We start from the raw sequence: 17,743 nt of genomic DNA, 5'->3' as shown, positions 1-17,743 counted from the left end.
ATTATACAGAAAAATTATTTTAATTAGCAATGGCCTTCTAGACTTGGATTTAAAATGTCATTATATTCAAAATAAACAGGTATTTTAATGTACTTGAACATCTTGGAAAGCTTTTAGCAATCTGTAGGGTGAAGTATTTGCATGCAATCACATCCTTGAGCCAAGTTCCAGCTGTACCTGCATTAGCAGGGAAACTCTGTCCTCCAGGAGGATCCTCCAGTCAATCCATAATAAAGAGTTCATTTAATGGAAACACAGGCAAGGGACAGCTGGGATGGGCACCTGGGGGCACTCTTAATCCAGTGACACAGAACTCCAATTTAATCTCCATTAATATTTAATGATTTCCTGAAAGTCTTTGAACAAGATGAAGTGAAGTCAGGAGCAGGACCTAATTTAGAGGATCCAAATGACTTTTTTTGAGCCATTAATGTCTTCATGAATCACTGACCAACCTAAGATACTGAACTTACATTTTATGCCTGAATCCCTTGCCTTGGGAAAAGGGTAAGAAAGCAGAATATTCTAATTTAAAATTAGCTATTTTTCCTTGCTTTTGAAAAGCCTTTCTCCCTATTTAAGCTCAGCACAGCAACATCAGACAAGATATTTTTTCATCAGGCTTCTAAGAATTATGAAAAAATAAAAAAAGGCTCTGAGTACAACTTAAACTGCTTTGGTTTTTGAGAGGAAATAGCATGTATCTGCAAGCTAAACATTTTCAGAAAAATAACCTCAAACCAAACACACTAAATAATATTCCAGCAGAAAACTGAGGAAGTTAAAGACTGGCATAAAAGAGAGTTGGAGACAACATTTCTTAGCAGTTATAAACCAGCCTAACCTGCTAAGGGACACCCAGCTCCTAAGAGCATCTGGGACACAAGGTGATCTGCCTGATCATCTTCTAACCACTCCCTAGTTCTGACATGGACATCAGCTCCTCATTATGAATATGGACTTGGGTGAATATCACAAAGTCAAGGAAGCCTTTCAGCGAGATTGGGGTCATGCCTGAAAATGGTAAGGGTTGCATATTGAGAAATAAACATTTTCTCAGTAATTTTCAGATGTGTTTTATATGATGTGATCATCCAAAGTTCTTTAAAATTATTCCCATAAAAACCTTTCCTGTTGATGTCTTGATTCACTACTCAAGCTCAGCAAAGAAAAAAGGTCATTTGTTGATTGTCACCTCAAACAATGTATTGTTAAACAGCAGAGGCTGTCTGTGTAACACTGAAATGAAATCACCATTCTGATTGTATTAAAAAGGACAAAGCCCCAAATATCCAAAGAAAATGAGTTGGTTTCCATTCTGAGTTCCTGCCCCAACACCCTGTAACATTTGGCAAAGTTACACCTCCAAAATTTGGCAGTGAACTGCGCCTAGAAATGAAAAGCACATGCTTCTGTTTTCAGAAAAATGCATTTCTAGTACTTCCCTCTATCTTTTAGCACACCAGGAACTGTCAAAGAAGTCCTTTCCTCTCTAACCAGACTATTAGTCTTTATGTGATCTCCTGGCATTCTGCTTTCTGTGCTCATTCCAAATGTCACCCATTATTGATAATATTCTCTGGACAGCTGCATTGATGCAAAAGCTACAAAAAGAAATCTGGGTCCATGTACTGGAGCTATTCACTGTAGTAGAATGTAAAAAACCCAACTCTGTAATTACTGAAGGACTTAAAATTTTTTCCTGTATTTTTTTACCTGAAAAAAAAAAAAAAGGGAGGACTTAACTTTTTTTTCCTGTATTTTTCTTCCCTGATTGAGACTGCTGGATACCAACATTTCCTCTAAATCTATTTTCATAAGTTAGATCACAATCTCTTCAGTGCAATTTACTGAATTTATGTCAGACTTTATATGTCAGAAGCTCAGCCATGAGTCCATCTAGTTTGTAATGCTTGGCATATTGAATTAGCATTCTAAACCAGCATCTTCCCCTTTTTTGACACACTTTCACCTTCCCAAAGCAGAGGAGAAATGACACAATATATTTCATTCTGCTATTTTTTGACTTTCCTTTGATCACCTTTGTCAAGCATTGCTATGATCAAAACCACTTTCATTTCCAAATTAAAAATACAGTGTTTCAGCCAGTCTACTAGATTAGCTCCAGTGCATCTAGTGTAAATATCCCCACTGCATTTTGCATGTGGCAATGTGTGTCATTCTACTGCAAACTCTGTAATAAAGACACATTATTAATTAGAAGAACGAGGTTTTTATATCAGTGATAAATATGTTCAATTTCCTGCACTCACAGAAGGAGAGGCTGGATTGTCGGAGCATTGCTCACCTCACAGACCACGTGGTGGTCATCTGATAAAGGTCTAAAATGTGTGAGGACAAATGTGTTTTAAAACACAAAACAAATATTGCCACGACAAGCTGCAATTCCAACATTTTTGACATTCTGGATGGGAGCCACCTCTTAGCCAAGGCAGGCTGATGAACCTTCCCATTAATTTACCCACCAACAGAGCCCCATTTATTCAGCCCCTCATGATGCCCATTGAAAGGAGCCTAGATTTTCCCTGGGGACTACAGCCCTTTTTCTCCTGGCTGTGAATATCCAAGCCAAAGCCAGGTGGGAAGCACAGCAAGATCTAATAGCAGAGAGCAGAGCAGCCAGGATCTGCAAAGCAGGGCTCAGGAACTGCTCTGCCCACATCAGGCAGCCATGAAACACTTTCCTTTCAAGGTCTGAGTTTGAGTGCTGTGCATTTAAAATCTCCTCTGCAGAAGCTGAAAAGGAGCTGCATGATTGTGGATCCATTCTTGAATGGTTATCACAGCTTGAAGTGTTAAGCAGGCAAAGCAGACTGTGGTAAAGAGCAAAGTAAGAAAAATGCTGCTGTGCTCTTACCTCCCACCTTACCCTGCTCCTTCTTTGAAGCACAGGAGAGTGGTTTGGTGTCACAGACATATTTTATGAAAAATCCTTTTGCCAGGATTTTTTTTTCTCCTGAGAAACCTCAGGAATGAAATGTAAACAACGAATATCTGCTGCTGTGGGATGCAACAGGGGCAACTTTGATTGGTCCATGTGAATTGTTTCTACTTGGTGACCAAGCACACTCCAGCTGTGTTGGGACTCTGGTCAGCCACAAGATTTTATTATCATTCCACTCCTTTCTTTTCAAGCCTTCTGATGAAATCCTTTCTTCCATTCTTTTAGTATAGTTTTAATATATCATTTTCTTTTAATATAATATACATCATGAAATAATAAATCAGCCTTCTGAAACAGGGAGTCAAGATTCTCATCCCTTCCCTCCTCCTGGGACCCCTGCAGACACCATCACAGTTTGCAGGTAGAAACTTTCTGAAAGTCTTTCTTTCCTTACTTTAACATTTGCAAAAAATCAACTATCACTATGTGATGGCTTAAAATTGTATTTAACTCAGTGGTTTTTTTCAAATGGTGTTAGTAAAATCTGCTTGACTGTGTTTTCTCTACATTGAGAGCAGTCTATATGCATTGGCAAAGTATTTTTAGGACTGTAAACATGCTTTATGAAAAACAGGGGCTTGCTGTTAGTTATTTTGCTGAATAGAATATAGGCTTATTAATTTTAGGAGCAATTATTCTGATTTTGAGTCAACCTCCACAGGACCTTTTATACTAAAAATAGAACCAAATATATCTGGTAAGAGAAATAATTCTTCACTTCTACCTCAACTCAAAGCCTCTAAAATATTCAGAGGCTTATGAATGTGAATAAAGAATGCTTCTATTTCTCCTTGAGATTAACAGAATGCAAAATAATTTGCTGAGTGTGGTAACTGATCCTTAAAATTATATCAGAATTTAATAGTTGTACTTTCCTGAGACACCTTCTGCATTACAAACCAAGACAGAAAAACAGATGCTGATGGGTTGGTAAAACTGGATAAAGTTTATGAACCTGGAGAACTACCATGAATACTTTAACAACCTCATCTGGTTAAGACAAAAGTGCTGCATACCCCAAAATAAAGATAAAGATAAATCTGAGAAAGACCAGGAAAACTGCAAGGGAAACAGCCATGTAGTCTGTCCTTGTGCTGTGTCTGACACCAGCTGCACTCCGTGCCTGCCCCAGGCAGCAGTTGGAGATAACCAGGCACTGCCAGGACCCAGGACATTCCTCTGGCTGCCCTGGGGGACTCCAGACCCTGGCAGGGGGCTCAGAGACCTTGGCATGGAGTCAGAGACACCTTGGATTTTAGCCATGGAAACAATTCCCAACTTTGTGTGTGGAGTTACAAACCAGAAGAGTTTGAGTAGAATGACAGTGAATTGGTCACAGGGTGAAAAAGTAGAATTTTGGGGATTTAGAATGGGGGTTCAAGAGGCAAGATGGAGAAATCTGGGTGTGTCTTCTTCTCCTTCTTCTTCTCCTCCTGGTGACACTTCTGGATTGGTTTAGAGCAGAGACAGACTGTCTAACACAGGTGATAGGGATTGGAAAATTACTGTAAATAAAGCACAGGTAGTTCTTAGTATAAAAAGCCAACAGCACCCCAAGGGCAGGGACTGTGCCCCAACCCGACCTGCTGGGCAGATCTCAGCAGGGCAGGGAAGGAATGGAACAGATAAGAGAAAATAACCTTGAAAAGCAGAACTGACAAATCTCAGCTTCTTTGGTTGTGGGGCTGGGAAAAAAGAGACTTTCTAACACCTTGGGGTCATCTCAGCCACAGAAACCTGTATGGACATCACAAGTGAAGACAAAACTGGGTTCAAACCAAACCCAAGCTGTCAGCCCAAAAGGAGCCCAGGGGAAGTGAACAATTTGTCTGTCTGGTTATTTAAGATGACTGTGCACCAGGCCCATCATTCCTGTGTAGGGCCTTGAATTAAAGACTGAAATTTTAGTGCAGAGAGGTTGGAAATAGATGATATTCAAGGTCCCTTCCAACCCAAACCATTCTATGTATGCAAGAAGCACAAACACATCAAGAAAAGCCATGTTTTAAGAAAAGCCATGTGCCATAGATGGGAGTGATGCCTCCTCTGCCAAGGCACAGGGAGGTGAATGATGGAGAACAGCCCAGCTGCTCTTGAGTGGCTCTCTGAGAGGAAAAGGCTCACACAGAAAGCAAAAACCAAGCATGGCAACTTTGCTCTTTAGGTGCAGGTCCTGGGGTGACACGAATCAGCAAAATTATCTGGTAAGGATTGGGGAAGAACAAAAAGCAAAGGAACAAACAAAACTCTAAACCAGTGCCAACGAAAAAATAAAAATCTTCAATATTGATCTGAATAATTGTTGTACAGTCAGGCAGCTTAGCTGAAAATAGTTAACTGAATTTCAGTGATGTAAGGCTAAGTGTCAGACAACAGGTCTGGCTTTGAGTTTTTCAATATTATATAGAATCCAATCAAGTCACACCCAAAAAGCTGTAACCACTTAATACATTCTAGTTCATCTCTCTCCCCCTCTCTGTTCCCTAATCCTTCAATTCCCAGTATTTAAAGCTCAAATTGCTAACAAGGTGCCTCAGGGCAGGTCATGCCTCAGCTCCACCTCACAGACTGCCAGGATGGGAGCTGTCAAATTGCATGACAATGAGCTTGTGCCAGATCTGAGCCTGGCTTCTTGATGAGTGCAGACTCAAAACTTGCACAGCTCTTTTCAAAAAGATGCTCCAGTCCTGAATTTTTTTTTTTTTTTTTTTTTTTTTTTTTGTATTTCAGTGTCATGAAAGAAAATGCACAGAGATTTTAATCCCCTCTTCCAAAGTTTTAACAAAAAAATCATTGAAGACAATTAGTCTAACAGAACACACACAAAAAAAAAATCTCTGGATTCATTTTTCACCTTTTTTAAATTCAACCAAATTATCTATCTCAATAGATGCATTTCAATACCTATTAGATTTTTTTACTTGACATGAATAATTAATAGGTTTGGTCAGGAAAGCAAATTTGACTGCCAGTAGATTTCACATTAATACTTCTTTGGAAAAGAAGGGATATAAAAATGCAATTTATCCAGTCCAATTATATCAAATTGAACATTGCTCTGTCAGTCATAGGCAGACAATCTAAGTAATGCATAAGCCAGGAAATTTCATAACTTTTCAGAACTGTTGTAAAGATCTGGGTCTAGGTCACAGCAGGTGAACTTCTCATGAATGATTCTTTCAGCTACAGCTGACTAGGCATGTTATTTAAAAGTGGCAGATATTTTTATCTGCAAAGAGTATTTCAAGATTTCTGAAGGCAGGTGAATTTTCAGAGAAGCAATCTTTTAATGGACTTACTGCTCAACAGCTGCAGGTCTCATCACCCATAATTTTTTCTCAAAATCCAAAACCCCCACTGATGATAAAGCTGTGTCATTCCAAAATCCCAGCAGTCCAGGATTAAATAGAAACATTTCCAGGCTTATATTCCTGGCAAATATGAGCAACTATCAGACCCAGTATGATAGGCTAGAAGTCATATTTGGTCTAATAATTGATACATAAATAAATACAGGGCTGCTCACTCTGTAACAGGCCATCTACAAAAGTGAAAACTTTAAAGTATCTCTTTTTATACATATTCTATTTTATTCTACATTTTTGCAAGCTTCTCAGTTCTACTGGTGCTTCTGCATTTCCAGACTTCTGGGTTTCTTTGTCAATAACAGAAATAGCTTGAAATAAGAGCATCGCTGTTTGCATGCCAGTCCTTTAAAACTGAATTAACACAATCCACACCATGTTCCAGCTGGAAGTCTGACAGCTATTTCTGTGGCATTTGCAGGAAGCACTCCAAGGCTTCTAAAACCCAGATGATTTTGAGATACCTAATCCCTTTCTGCTCTACCTGGCACACTTTTTCCTCAATACCACAGACATTTATATTTTTTTTTGGTTTATTTTTTCCCCCAAAGCCTTGAATAGGCTAAAATTTGCCTTTCTGTACAATGTCCTCTCCTCAGCCACTGCAGGACAGCTGCAGCATTCAACTGCAAGGCTGCTGCCATCTATTTGTATCTCCAAAAGGCAAAGCTGAATGGCACTGAAAGGGCAGAAATAAAGAGGAAATAAGAATAATAAGAGCAGAACTAAATAGGAAATAAGCAGAAATAAATAGGAAATTATTTTTACAGTCACGGAAGAGCCTAAAATTGGAAATTCACAGTTTGGCAATGTAAAGTGAGGGTGAATGCAATATTTGAAATAAGAGCTGCTGTGAAGGAAGCATTTTCATTATCTGTCTCTATATAGCTGTATGCAGATGATTGTTTCACAACCTACACATAAAATGCTATCAATTATTTAAATATATAGCAGATCCAAGTTTATGAGATTTTAAAAAGCAATGTGTATTCAGTGTTTGGAGGCAGGACCTAAATAACATAATATTTCCTCAAAACCATATAATTTAAATTCAGTCAAATTTCCAAAAAAAAAACCCTGATATAAGTGGTTACTTTTTTATACTATAAATATGGTATAAAAATTTAATAGAGAGCCATTAGGTAGAAAAAGCTTTTGGTTCCTTTTCTACATAGTAGCTGATATTTAGTGTCAAAAGAAAAATTCCTTTCAAAGCAGATTTTCTAAATTTGCTGTAAATACAGTAAATATTAGAAAAGTCTACTGACCTCCCTCAGCAAATCAATAACAAAAGAAATCACCAGACAGTTTGAATGTTGATTAATGATGTATTTGTGTTGAGTGAAAGATTGTTAATGACTGCTCAGCAGGATGAGGCTGATATGATTAATGAGAGTTTAAAGGCTCAACTGCAAAGCATCCAGGGGTAACAGATGAGAGGAGAAATCAAGGCATTTTTGGCTGGAGATGGAGGAAACTGAGAGCATGGCCTGAAGAGGATGAGCAGCTGAAAGAGACATTTCCTGTTTCTGAGGTTTGGGAACAGAACCCCCAGGTCAGTGCCCAGGGAGACTCTCCCAAACCAGCTCACTCATCACTCACCTCCCTCCCCTCCTGGGACTGATTTGGGGATTGGAGGCACAAAAGTGAAAATTGCAGCTTGAGACAAGAACAATTTACTAAAAACAGCAGTAAGATAAGAAAATGATCAGTAACAGCAACAATATTAATAACAAAAGGTGTAAGAAAAACAAATTACACAGAGAGCAGAACAGTACCAGACCATTTCAGGCACCTTGCTCTTCTCTCTCAAACAGAACCAGAAATCAGAGAGCTCCCCCTTCCTGCCCCTGGCAAGTGATGTGAGATGGTGTGAAACAATTTTATGGTTCAGCCGTGCCCCCTCCTGACTACTGTAAAAAAGGACTCCAAAACTGGGATACATCTATGACTTAAAAAGCAATGTACACATTTTTCAGATGGACCATATGTATACAGTCTCACAGACCAAGGAAATCAGAGATTCCTGTTTAAATGACAGCTTCAAAGAGATCAAGCTTTCATACACATAGAATAGTTCAAAAAAGCAAAAGAATTGAACAAAGCAGATAAAGACAAGAAGCCTGGCTGGCAAGAGAACAAGGCATCATATGAATAAAATAAAATAAAATAAAATTTTATATTAATAAAAGGCATCATATGAATAAAAACAAACAAACAAAATAAAAATAAAATAAACAAACAAAATAACCAAAAATAAAACAAACAAAATAAAATAAAAAATAAAAAATAAAATAAAAAATAAAATAAAAAATAAAATAAAAAATAAAATAAAAAATAAAATAAAAAATAAAATAAAAAATAAAATAAAAAATAAAATAAAAAATTTAAAAATTAAAAAATAATAAATAGAATGAAGTAAAAAAAATATTTAAAAAATTAAAAATAAAATAAAATAAAATAAAATTTTCAAGCACAACGTTCTTTGCAAAATGAAGGAATGGAAAGAGAAACTGCATCCTGATTTAGGCAAACTGTGTGGAGAGAAAGGGATAAGTAGGAAAAGAAACATAATGCTGCTCAAATATTTCATGTTTTGATTCCAAGGCCAAATTTCAAAGTAAATTCAGTTTATTACCACTAAATATTATTTAAAACACGTTATATATTTTATTTAGACTTTTGGGATCAATCTAGGATTGATCTTCATGGCACACAAAGCTTAAAAAAAAACATTGTAGGAGTTTGAGTTTTTTTAGATTTTATTAAGAATCTCAGCTCTGATCTTGCATTTCCTTTCTCCTCCTCTTGCTGTGTATTTCTAAAGTGAGCAATAACAATAAGAACAAAGTTTCCCTGTGTGTCAGTAACCTACAGAAGTCCCTTTCTGAAAAAGCAGCAAAAGTTACAGAAGTATCAAACCAAGCATGGAGTCAACCACTGCATTCAATAAAACACTATTTCTAACTGCACACAGTCCTCTTTGTTGGCTTTTCTGTCCAGAGGATTTCCCTGGTGCCTTTTCTGCCTGCTGCAATGCCATGCTTTCCATCTGAGGCCAAACCAGACCCTCCCAACCTGAAATCTGAATGGAGGTGACAATCAAAAGCTCCTCTTACCTCGTTCTGGAGGTCTCGGATCATTCTGCTCTTCCTTTCCATTTCAGTCTTCAAAAAGTTAATCTGCAATTTTAAAGCAATGTTGAGTGGAGTGGCTGAGATGTAATTGTAAACACTAATTAATTTTTTTATGCTTTTAATAGCTTTGGGAAAAAAAAAACAGCCACCAAATCAAAAAACTTTGCTTGCATACCAGATTGGTATAGGTCACACTCAAGTATCTGATAAATCTACAAACATTTACCATATTACCTAGAAAAATTACAACCAAAAGAAGAAAATTGCTGCATGCAAATAGGCTTATTTTGTTTTGTACCAGCAGACATAGTGTTTATTTCTCAATATGATCATCAAAGAACTGAGGATTTTTAAAACAATGTTAACTGATTTTCTAACAAAAGCATTTTTCCCTCTAAGAACAAATCCATCAGAGCAGGTTTCTAACACAGGTATTTTATTTGAGTGCTACAGTGCTGGTCCTAATTAGATGAAGACCTTGCTTCTAGTCAGAGCCACCTGTGGAATAAAGTGTGTTACACATGAAAACATTCAAACATGGTCTTTAGATCCTACTAAAGGCAATGACTTGACTTGGAAAGTAGAAACTCCAGTCACAAGGCTTGAGACTGAATTTAATCAAACACAGTTTAAAAAATTATTTTTACAGAAGAGTTTTTTCAGGACTGAGCTTTAATCGCAGGTTATGGAATACAATGGGGAGGAACAGGACATAATTATAAACAACTAAAATAAACAACTAAGATTAAAAGAATGCATTTCTGTTATTTAAGGAAGATGCTTTTGGAGGGTTTAATTAACAAAATACTCATCCCCATTTGTTGTCTTAGATAGCAAAGGTTCTATCATTATCATAGTACGAGGATTTCATATTATCAGAGCTTCATACCTTCTTGATACAGGCAGCTCCTCTACTCACTGACTGTTCCACGTCCTTGCAGCAATCTGACTCTCCTCACTCCTCTTTCCTTACTCTTATTTATCACTAGTTCTCATTGATTACAGGTGTGGCCTGTTAAGATCAGGCCCACCACCAATCTTCAGCAACTGACCCAGCTGCAACTCATTGGGGGACAAGATCACCCTCTACAATTCCCCCTTTTTCTTTTAACCACAGAGTTGCAACATTTCCAGAAGTACGTATTCAAACAAATTAACATTATTATATATTTGTATATTTCATTTAGAATTAAGAGTTATACAAGTGTTCAAAACAGCATGTTACAGCACAGACATGTATATATATTTCTAAATATTAGTTTAGTTTTACAGCTTTTCCCAGTTTACAAAAGCACTTTTCTTCAAGGTCTTTTACACTCATATTTAGGAAACACCAATAGCTGTAATTGATATATTTTGCCAATAGTTTAGTGTTCAAGTCCTGTTCCAGTTCTCCCAAATCCATGGGGTTACTTGGTCAAATCCAGTTCTCCCACATCCATGGGGTTACTTGGTCAAATCCAGTTCTCCAGAATCCACAGGGCATCCCAAATCCATGGGGCACTATAGTTTGGTCCTGAATCACGTCGGGGTCACCATTTGTTGTCTTAGATATCTCGAGTTCTATCATCATCATAGTACGAGGATTTCATGTTATCAGAGCTTCATACCTTCTTGATACAGGCAGCTCCTCTACACACTGACTGTTCCACGTCCTCACAGTAATCTGACTGCCCTCACTCCTCTTTCCTTACTCTTATATATCACTAGTTCTTATTGATTACAGGTGTAGCCTGTTAAGATCAGGCCCACCTCCAATCTTCAGCAACTGACCCAGCTGCAACTTATTGGGGGACAAGATCACCCACCCTCTACACCCATTTACTCTGTGTCCCATGCTGTTGGTACAAAACTCCAGGACATTCCTCTGGCTTCCCTGGAGGACTCCAGACCCTGGCAGGGGCTCAGAGACTTTGGCACAGAGTCAAAACCACCTGTGCCTTGGATTTTAGTCCATGGAAACAATTCCAAGGGCTAAAATCACACAACTTTGTGTGAGGATTTACAAGCCACAAGAGTTTGAATAGAATGACAGTGAATCTACAACAGAGTAGAAAAGTAAAATTTTGAAGTTTTTAGAATGAGAGTTCAAAAAGCAAAATAGAAAAATCTAAGTGTGTTCTGTCTTTCTCCTTCTTCTTAACCTCCATCTTCTTGCTGTAATAGTAACACTTTTAAATTAGTTTAGAGACACACTAACATAAGTAATAAGTATTAAAAAATGATGGTAAATAAAGTACACTAAAGTTTTTAGTATAAAAAGCTAACACTGCCCTGAAAGCAGAGTGCCTCAACTCGACCTACTGAACAAACCTCAACAAGTCAGAAAAACAATGTATTAGATAACAAAAAATAAACAACCTTAAAAACAAACCCCAAAAAATCCCGTTTTCCTCTTCAGTCTTGAAGCTAAGGAAAAAAAAACTTCCTAACACCTCAAAGTCATCTCAACCCCAAAAACATCATCAATGGTCAAGGGAAGCTACAGCTGTTCTGGCATCACAACAGAAAAACAAAACTCCTGTAAGAAAACAGATTCAGATTACAGAGCCTTTGACTAAAAGGTGAATGGGTTGGATGTCAAGGGCATAAAAAATGAACACTGAATCCACCTGATGTGAAAGCTGTTCTTGTAATCATGTCCACACTCAAGCAGGCATGTCAGTACTTTAAAAAACATCACAGAACTGACAGCACCCTCAGCTGTATCAAAAGCAAAGTCAGACAATGCTATCATCACTTCAGACAGAAATGCAGGTCCATGAAACTAGTGCCACCTGACATACATAAACAGAACTTCTTCTCCAAACTCTACCAAAGTTCTAAGTGCTTTGATTGTGGAAATATTGATTTCACACCCCCTACTGGCAGAGAATGATGCTTTATTCAGCACCTGCCTAGAAATGACATCCACAAACACTGAAATTTAGAACATGTCTGGATAATAAATATGAATATTTTGCACAACAAAAGAACAAAGGTCATAATCACAATATCAGATCAAGATGGATGGGGAGAAGCACAATACAGCTATTTGTTGTGATTACTTTGGTTTTTCAGCTGTTCAACGGAATTCCCAGCTACCTACCATTAAATACTAAAAAGAAAGGTATTTTGACCTCCAGTAAAGAGTGCTCCCTTTCTTAGATCTATCAGGAATATTAATATTCCTTTGACGCACTTCACTTCTAGCTATGAATATATATGAAATAATTAAAGATATGTGATACCAAAATTATTACCTCTGCATAGCTTGGGTCTTTTAGGGAAGAGACATTTAAGACCGTCCAGTACTATAAATTCATCCAGTAAATTTGGTTAATTACTCTTCACATGCAACTTATATCACTGCTATGGACATCCTACACAGTGCAAACATACCATTTCAGCTTAGCTGAAAAAACCAAAAATTAAAATTAACAAATCAAAAATTAAAAAAAATATTTTTACAGCATTTCCTTTTTCAAAAATAATGGAAGTATTATTTAGGAACTCATTAATTTTTGCCTTTAAATTGTAACAGCAGTTTAAGGGTCTTCTACCAAGTCTCTAACAAATGAAGAACCACTTAGTGACAAAGAATAGATATGGAGAGTTACCTAGGAGGGATTTATATGACTTGTGTGCCAAAGGGATAATTTTGCCTCTCCATTTAAGTGTACCCATGTATAAAACTTCATGTTTTAGGCAGATGAATCTGTACCACACCATCTGCATGATGCTCTCAGTAAATCTCAAGGACAGCACATAATACAATTTTCCAGAAGAGATGCAAAAGTACTTCTTTCACTCATCAAATACTGAGAGGGTAATAGGCAAGAGTAGATATTTATACCCAGCTCTAAATTAATAGGGAAAAATGGCATTCACCCCTTTCCACATGTTGTCTGCCTTTAATTGCAGTAGACAATTGCCTTTAATTGCTATCTGGCTGCAATTATGAGAGTACAAAATGAAAACAGGTTGTTCTAAGGCTGGACTTTCCAGTACTGAGCAAGGACACTGCTTCCATATCCTGGAGAAAGTCATTCAAGACACTCAGAGCTTTGTGTGTTTTGGAGCTCATTATGTTTCTTAAAGACAACAATTTCCACCCAGTGGCCTTTCCTCACAGCAGTTGGTGACCTTGAAATGTTTAAATTGAATTTTCCCCCATCAAAACAGAGAATGCTTTAGCAGATGGTAGTGATCTAATTAAAATAGTCAGACAATAGTAGTTTTTCATGACAGGATGGTAAATTCCCAATAAACTGCACAGCCAAGACTCAGCTGTGATCACATTCACTTACCTCCAGACTTCTTCATCTTGCTCAGGACTAAAAGGAGCAGTTAGGGATTAACTGAAATTCCTTCCTTAGCACCTGACTGTTTTGGCCATATCTGGAAACCCTGACACACTCAGTGTTCATTTTCCTGGTCTGCTTTTCAAGGTATAGTGCAAAAAAAAATTCACTTCAAAAGCCAGAGAGGACTGTCGAGGCTAATACGTAAAACATAGAAAACATTCTTCCCTTAGGGCACAATGTCTGCTAAATACTTTTCAGAACAAAGCTAAACAGATTTCAACTATTAGTCTTTCTAAGATGAATGTAACTTTTAAGCTGCAAGTTACAGTTTGATTAGCAAATGAAACTTTTGTCAAAGGAACATTTAGGACTTTATAATAGACATAAAGGCTTTTACTAAGAAAAAAAAGTAATTTTGAAGGGAAGAGAACTTCAGATCATTTTACTATAACTCTTCCATGTATGGGGATAATACTGAATCAAATTCCCCACATTAACCTTTTATTACTAGAAAAACCCTACTGATTTAAAAATGCCCATATTGTTTATGGTTCCTTTATATATAAGTGTTACTTAATTCTCATTTCTCATAATGAACACTGAGCAAAAAAGGAAATTACACAGACAAATTTTCTCCTTTATTTTGTCAACTGTAATGCCAAACAATCCACTAGCATATCTTCTTTAAAACTGCTAGCATGATATAAAATACCAACAGAATAAAATAGAAAAGGTAGATTGAACTTACTCTACTTAGCCAAACCTTTTTTGAGTGTTTCCATATTTCTTTATCTTCCCCTCACCCAGAGCCAGCCAGCTCTTTATATAAATTTAATTTAATGGGAAGAAAGTTTTCAAACTTGCTAAAAATGGAACTATTTCTCAACATGCACACATTAGCATGAAGGAGAGCCAAGCAAAGAGTCAGGCTCCCAAAAGCTCCAAGAGCTTTTTAACCTGATGAAGACAAACAGAATCAATACTTTGTTCATTCAAATTCACTGAAAAACCCCAAACAAACAAAACAAGACACTCTCAATCACAGGTGCCATTTGCTCTGTGCCTTTTTGTTAACAGAAGTGAAAATCAGGCAGCCCATGATCTCCAGCTCTGTTTCTGGAAGAAGTGGCTCCACTTCACATTTAGAGATAATAGCTTGACATTACAATTTTTTTTTTTTTTTTCACTGCATGAAAACTTAATACAGATTGCTTTAGGTATTTGATGCTAAATACAGAACAAAAAAATTTGTCAACCTTTAATGATTGTTAAAGAGGACATCAGGTGGTTTGCAATGATGTCACACATATTTTATATGCATTTTGTATAAGTCAACCCAGTATGGTCCTTCTGAAATGCTTTTAGATGTAAAAATAATTTAAAGTTCTAGTGTGAGATGATCTGTAGATCATCAGTGCCTTTACATGTCCTTTGGTGCTCCTCATGCCTGAGCTGCTGCTCCTGTCCCCAGAAGGTTTTCCCACCCAGCAGCAGCTCCACTCTCTCCACCAGAGCTGGTACCCACCAACTTCAGCAGCTGCCCAGAACTTTGGTGCAACCTACATTTTTACAGCAACTTTTTTGCTGCCTACACTTCTTGGTTTGTCTAGTCCTAAAGGGTGAAAATTTTTATTTATGTGAGCATAATAACACTGATTTCTCTGTTTCTGGTGAATCATTCATGCAACACCAGTGAAAAGCCTTGCCACACATCACTCAAGAAGGTGAGGTCTAATGCTTAGCTGTTGTGACTCCTTTTTTCTTCTGTTTTGGTCAAAGCCCTGGAGTAATTCCCCTGTTATTTTTCATTTAATCTGATTTCATTCTTGTGGATTCTTACACTTTTACACTGACCTAATAAAGAACACCTTCAGGCAGGTGTTAGGTGTTGAATTTGTGCAGCCATACATGCAGCAAGCATTGCATTATGCCTCCTGCACAAATGCAGGAAAATGTATTTCCACCTCTCCCCCTCCCACCAGGGCTTTATTAGTGTCTGTGAAATGTAACTCTGCTTTCATTTCCTCTGATGAAAATCGAGATTTATTTCACCAAGTCCTATAATATAAAATGTGCTTAAATTGGACTAGAAACAAGTTTCACAATTAAATCAGAATTAAATTCAAGCTCCCATTCTATCACCGGTGTTGCAATAAAATACTTAGACCTTCCTTCATAGATTTCACATTGACTTCAGAAAAACAAGAAACCCACAGAGAAAATATAAAAATAACCTTGTGTGTCAGGAGTAAAACAACCTTGTGTGTCAGGAATAATATCCATTTCCATTTCTCTTGCAATTTTCATCTGAGGATCCTGAGCTCCTTTTTGAATATTCATTCAGTCTCACTGTACTGCTGAGCTTCACTATGAACATTGTCCTCTGAGGCACAGAGAAGTACATCACAAGCCAAGGGCGCAGTTCTGATTTCCTTAGAACTATTAGCAAGTTTAATATGCTGTTAGTGTCAAGAAATGGAATTCAGCTGGAGAATTCTCATTCTGCCACCACCCCGAGCCAGATTCTGTTACAGACTCAGAGCAGCTTTTCCTGCTTTCCACACCAGGTGATGTTTTGCTCAGAGTTAATGGCAGATATTGCTTTGTGTGGAACAAATCTGGTGCTCTTCAAAGTGCCTGAGTGGGACTGAATGTGCACAAGGCACTGTTGCTCAGATTAAAAAGCACTTTATAACAAACACCAACAAACCCATCCACTGTAGCTGAGATTTATGCAATCCACACCTGAATTAATCTTGAGTATCACCATCCAATCAAGAGATTCAATACTGAAATATGTTTTCCACCTTCCATTTGGAGCACTAGAATTGTGCTGATAAAGTCAATAGGAGCACCCTCAATGCACCTGAAAAAATGTCAGCTTTCCACCAGTATGTTCTGAGTACTTATCAGAGGTAATTAGCCACTCATTTTGTTCTTATTTGAGAAGTGGATTGAAGGAGGTGGTTCTCCCCTTACTCTGCTCCTGTGAAGCCCTCCTGGAGTGCTGTGTGCAGTTGTGGTGTCCCCAGGGTAGGAGCAGCATGGAAATGTCAGAGCAAGCTCAGAGGAGAGCTGAGAAGGGCTGATCCCCCATCAGGACAGGCTGAGAGAGTTGTGGCTGCTCAGCCTGCAGAAAAGCAGGAATGAGATCCCAGAGCAACCCTGCAGTGTGAGAGGGGAAGCCAGAGAGAGAGCCTTCATCAAGAACTGCAGTGACAGGACAAGGAGCAAAGGGTGACACCAGGATATTTTCTGGAAAATCCCCTCACCAGAAAATATTTTCTCCTGAGAAGCTGAGAGGCCTCAGAAAAGAAATGTAAACAATAATTATCTGATGGCTTGGAATGGGTCTGGGGTTGCTCACCAACAGGAGCAGCTTTGATTGCTTCCATGTGATTTGTTTTTACTTAATGACCAATCCCAGCCCAGCTGTGTCTGTGCTTATTATTCATTCTTGTCCAGCCTTCTGATATCTCCTTTCTCTTTCTTTAGAATAGTTTAAGTATATAATTTTATATAATTTCATATAATATAATAATAATGAAATGAAATAATAATGTAATATAATATACTATAACATACTATCATATACTATATTATAATATAAATTATTATACATTTATATAATATAATAATATATATTATAAATCATTATATATTTATATAATAACTATTATATTATATCATACAGTATATAATATATTATAATAGAATTTAATATAATAGAATTTCATAGATTTCATAGACTTTCATTAATGTTATATAACTTCATGTAATAGAATTTCATAGAATTCATAGAATTTCATTAATATCATGTAATTTCATGTAACATAATATCATATCATATCATATAATTTCATATTATTTCATATCATATAATATGATATAATTCCATATAATAGAATAAATCAGCCTTATGAGAACTTGGAGTCAAATTCTCATCTCTCACCTCATCCTGGGGACCCCAACAACCCCACAACACAGAGG

General features: G+C 37.2%; 1 protein-coding gene across 1 annotated transcript in view; it reads right to left on the bottom strand.

Moving 5' to 3' along the window:
• Positions 1-17,743, bottom strand: part of LUZP2 (leucine zipper protein 2) — a 125,010-nt gene that overhangs the window by 47,577 nt on the left and 59,690 nt on the right. The window contains exon 5 of the mRNA XM_050975281.1: positions 9,450-9,512. Coding sequence (XP_050831238.1) covers positions 9,450-9,512 — 63 coding nt within the window. The remainder of the gene's footprint in view (positions 1-9,449; positions 9,513-17,743) is intronic.

This window comes from Serinus canaria, chromosome 5, assembly GCF_022539315.1.
Source record: "Serinus canaria isolate serCan28SL12 chromosome 5, serCan2020, whole genome shotgun sequence".
NCBI classification, from domain to species: domain Eukaryota; kingdom Metazoa; phylum Chordata; class Aves; order Passeriformes; family Fringillidae; genus Serinus; species Serinus canaria.
Note: the sequence above shows the minus strand (reverse complement) of the source record. Positions and strands in the feature narration are given on the sequence as shown.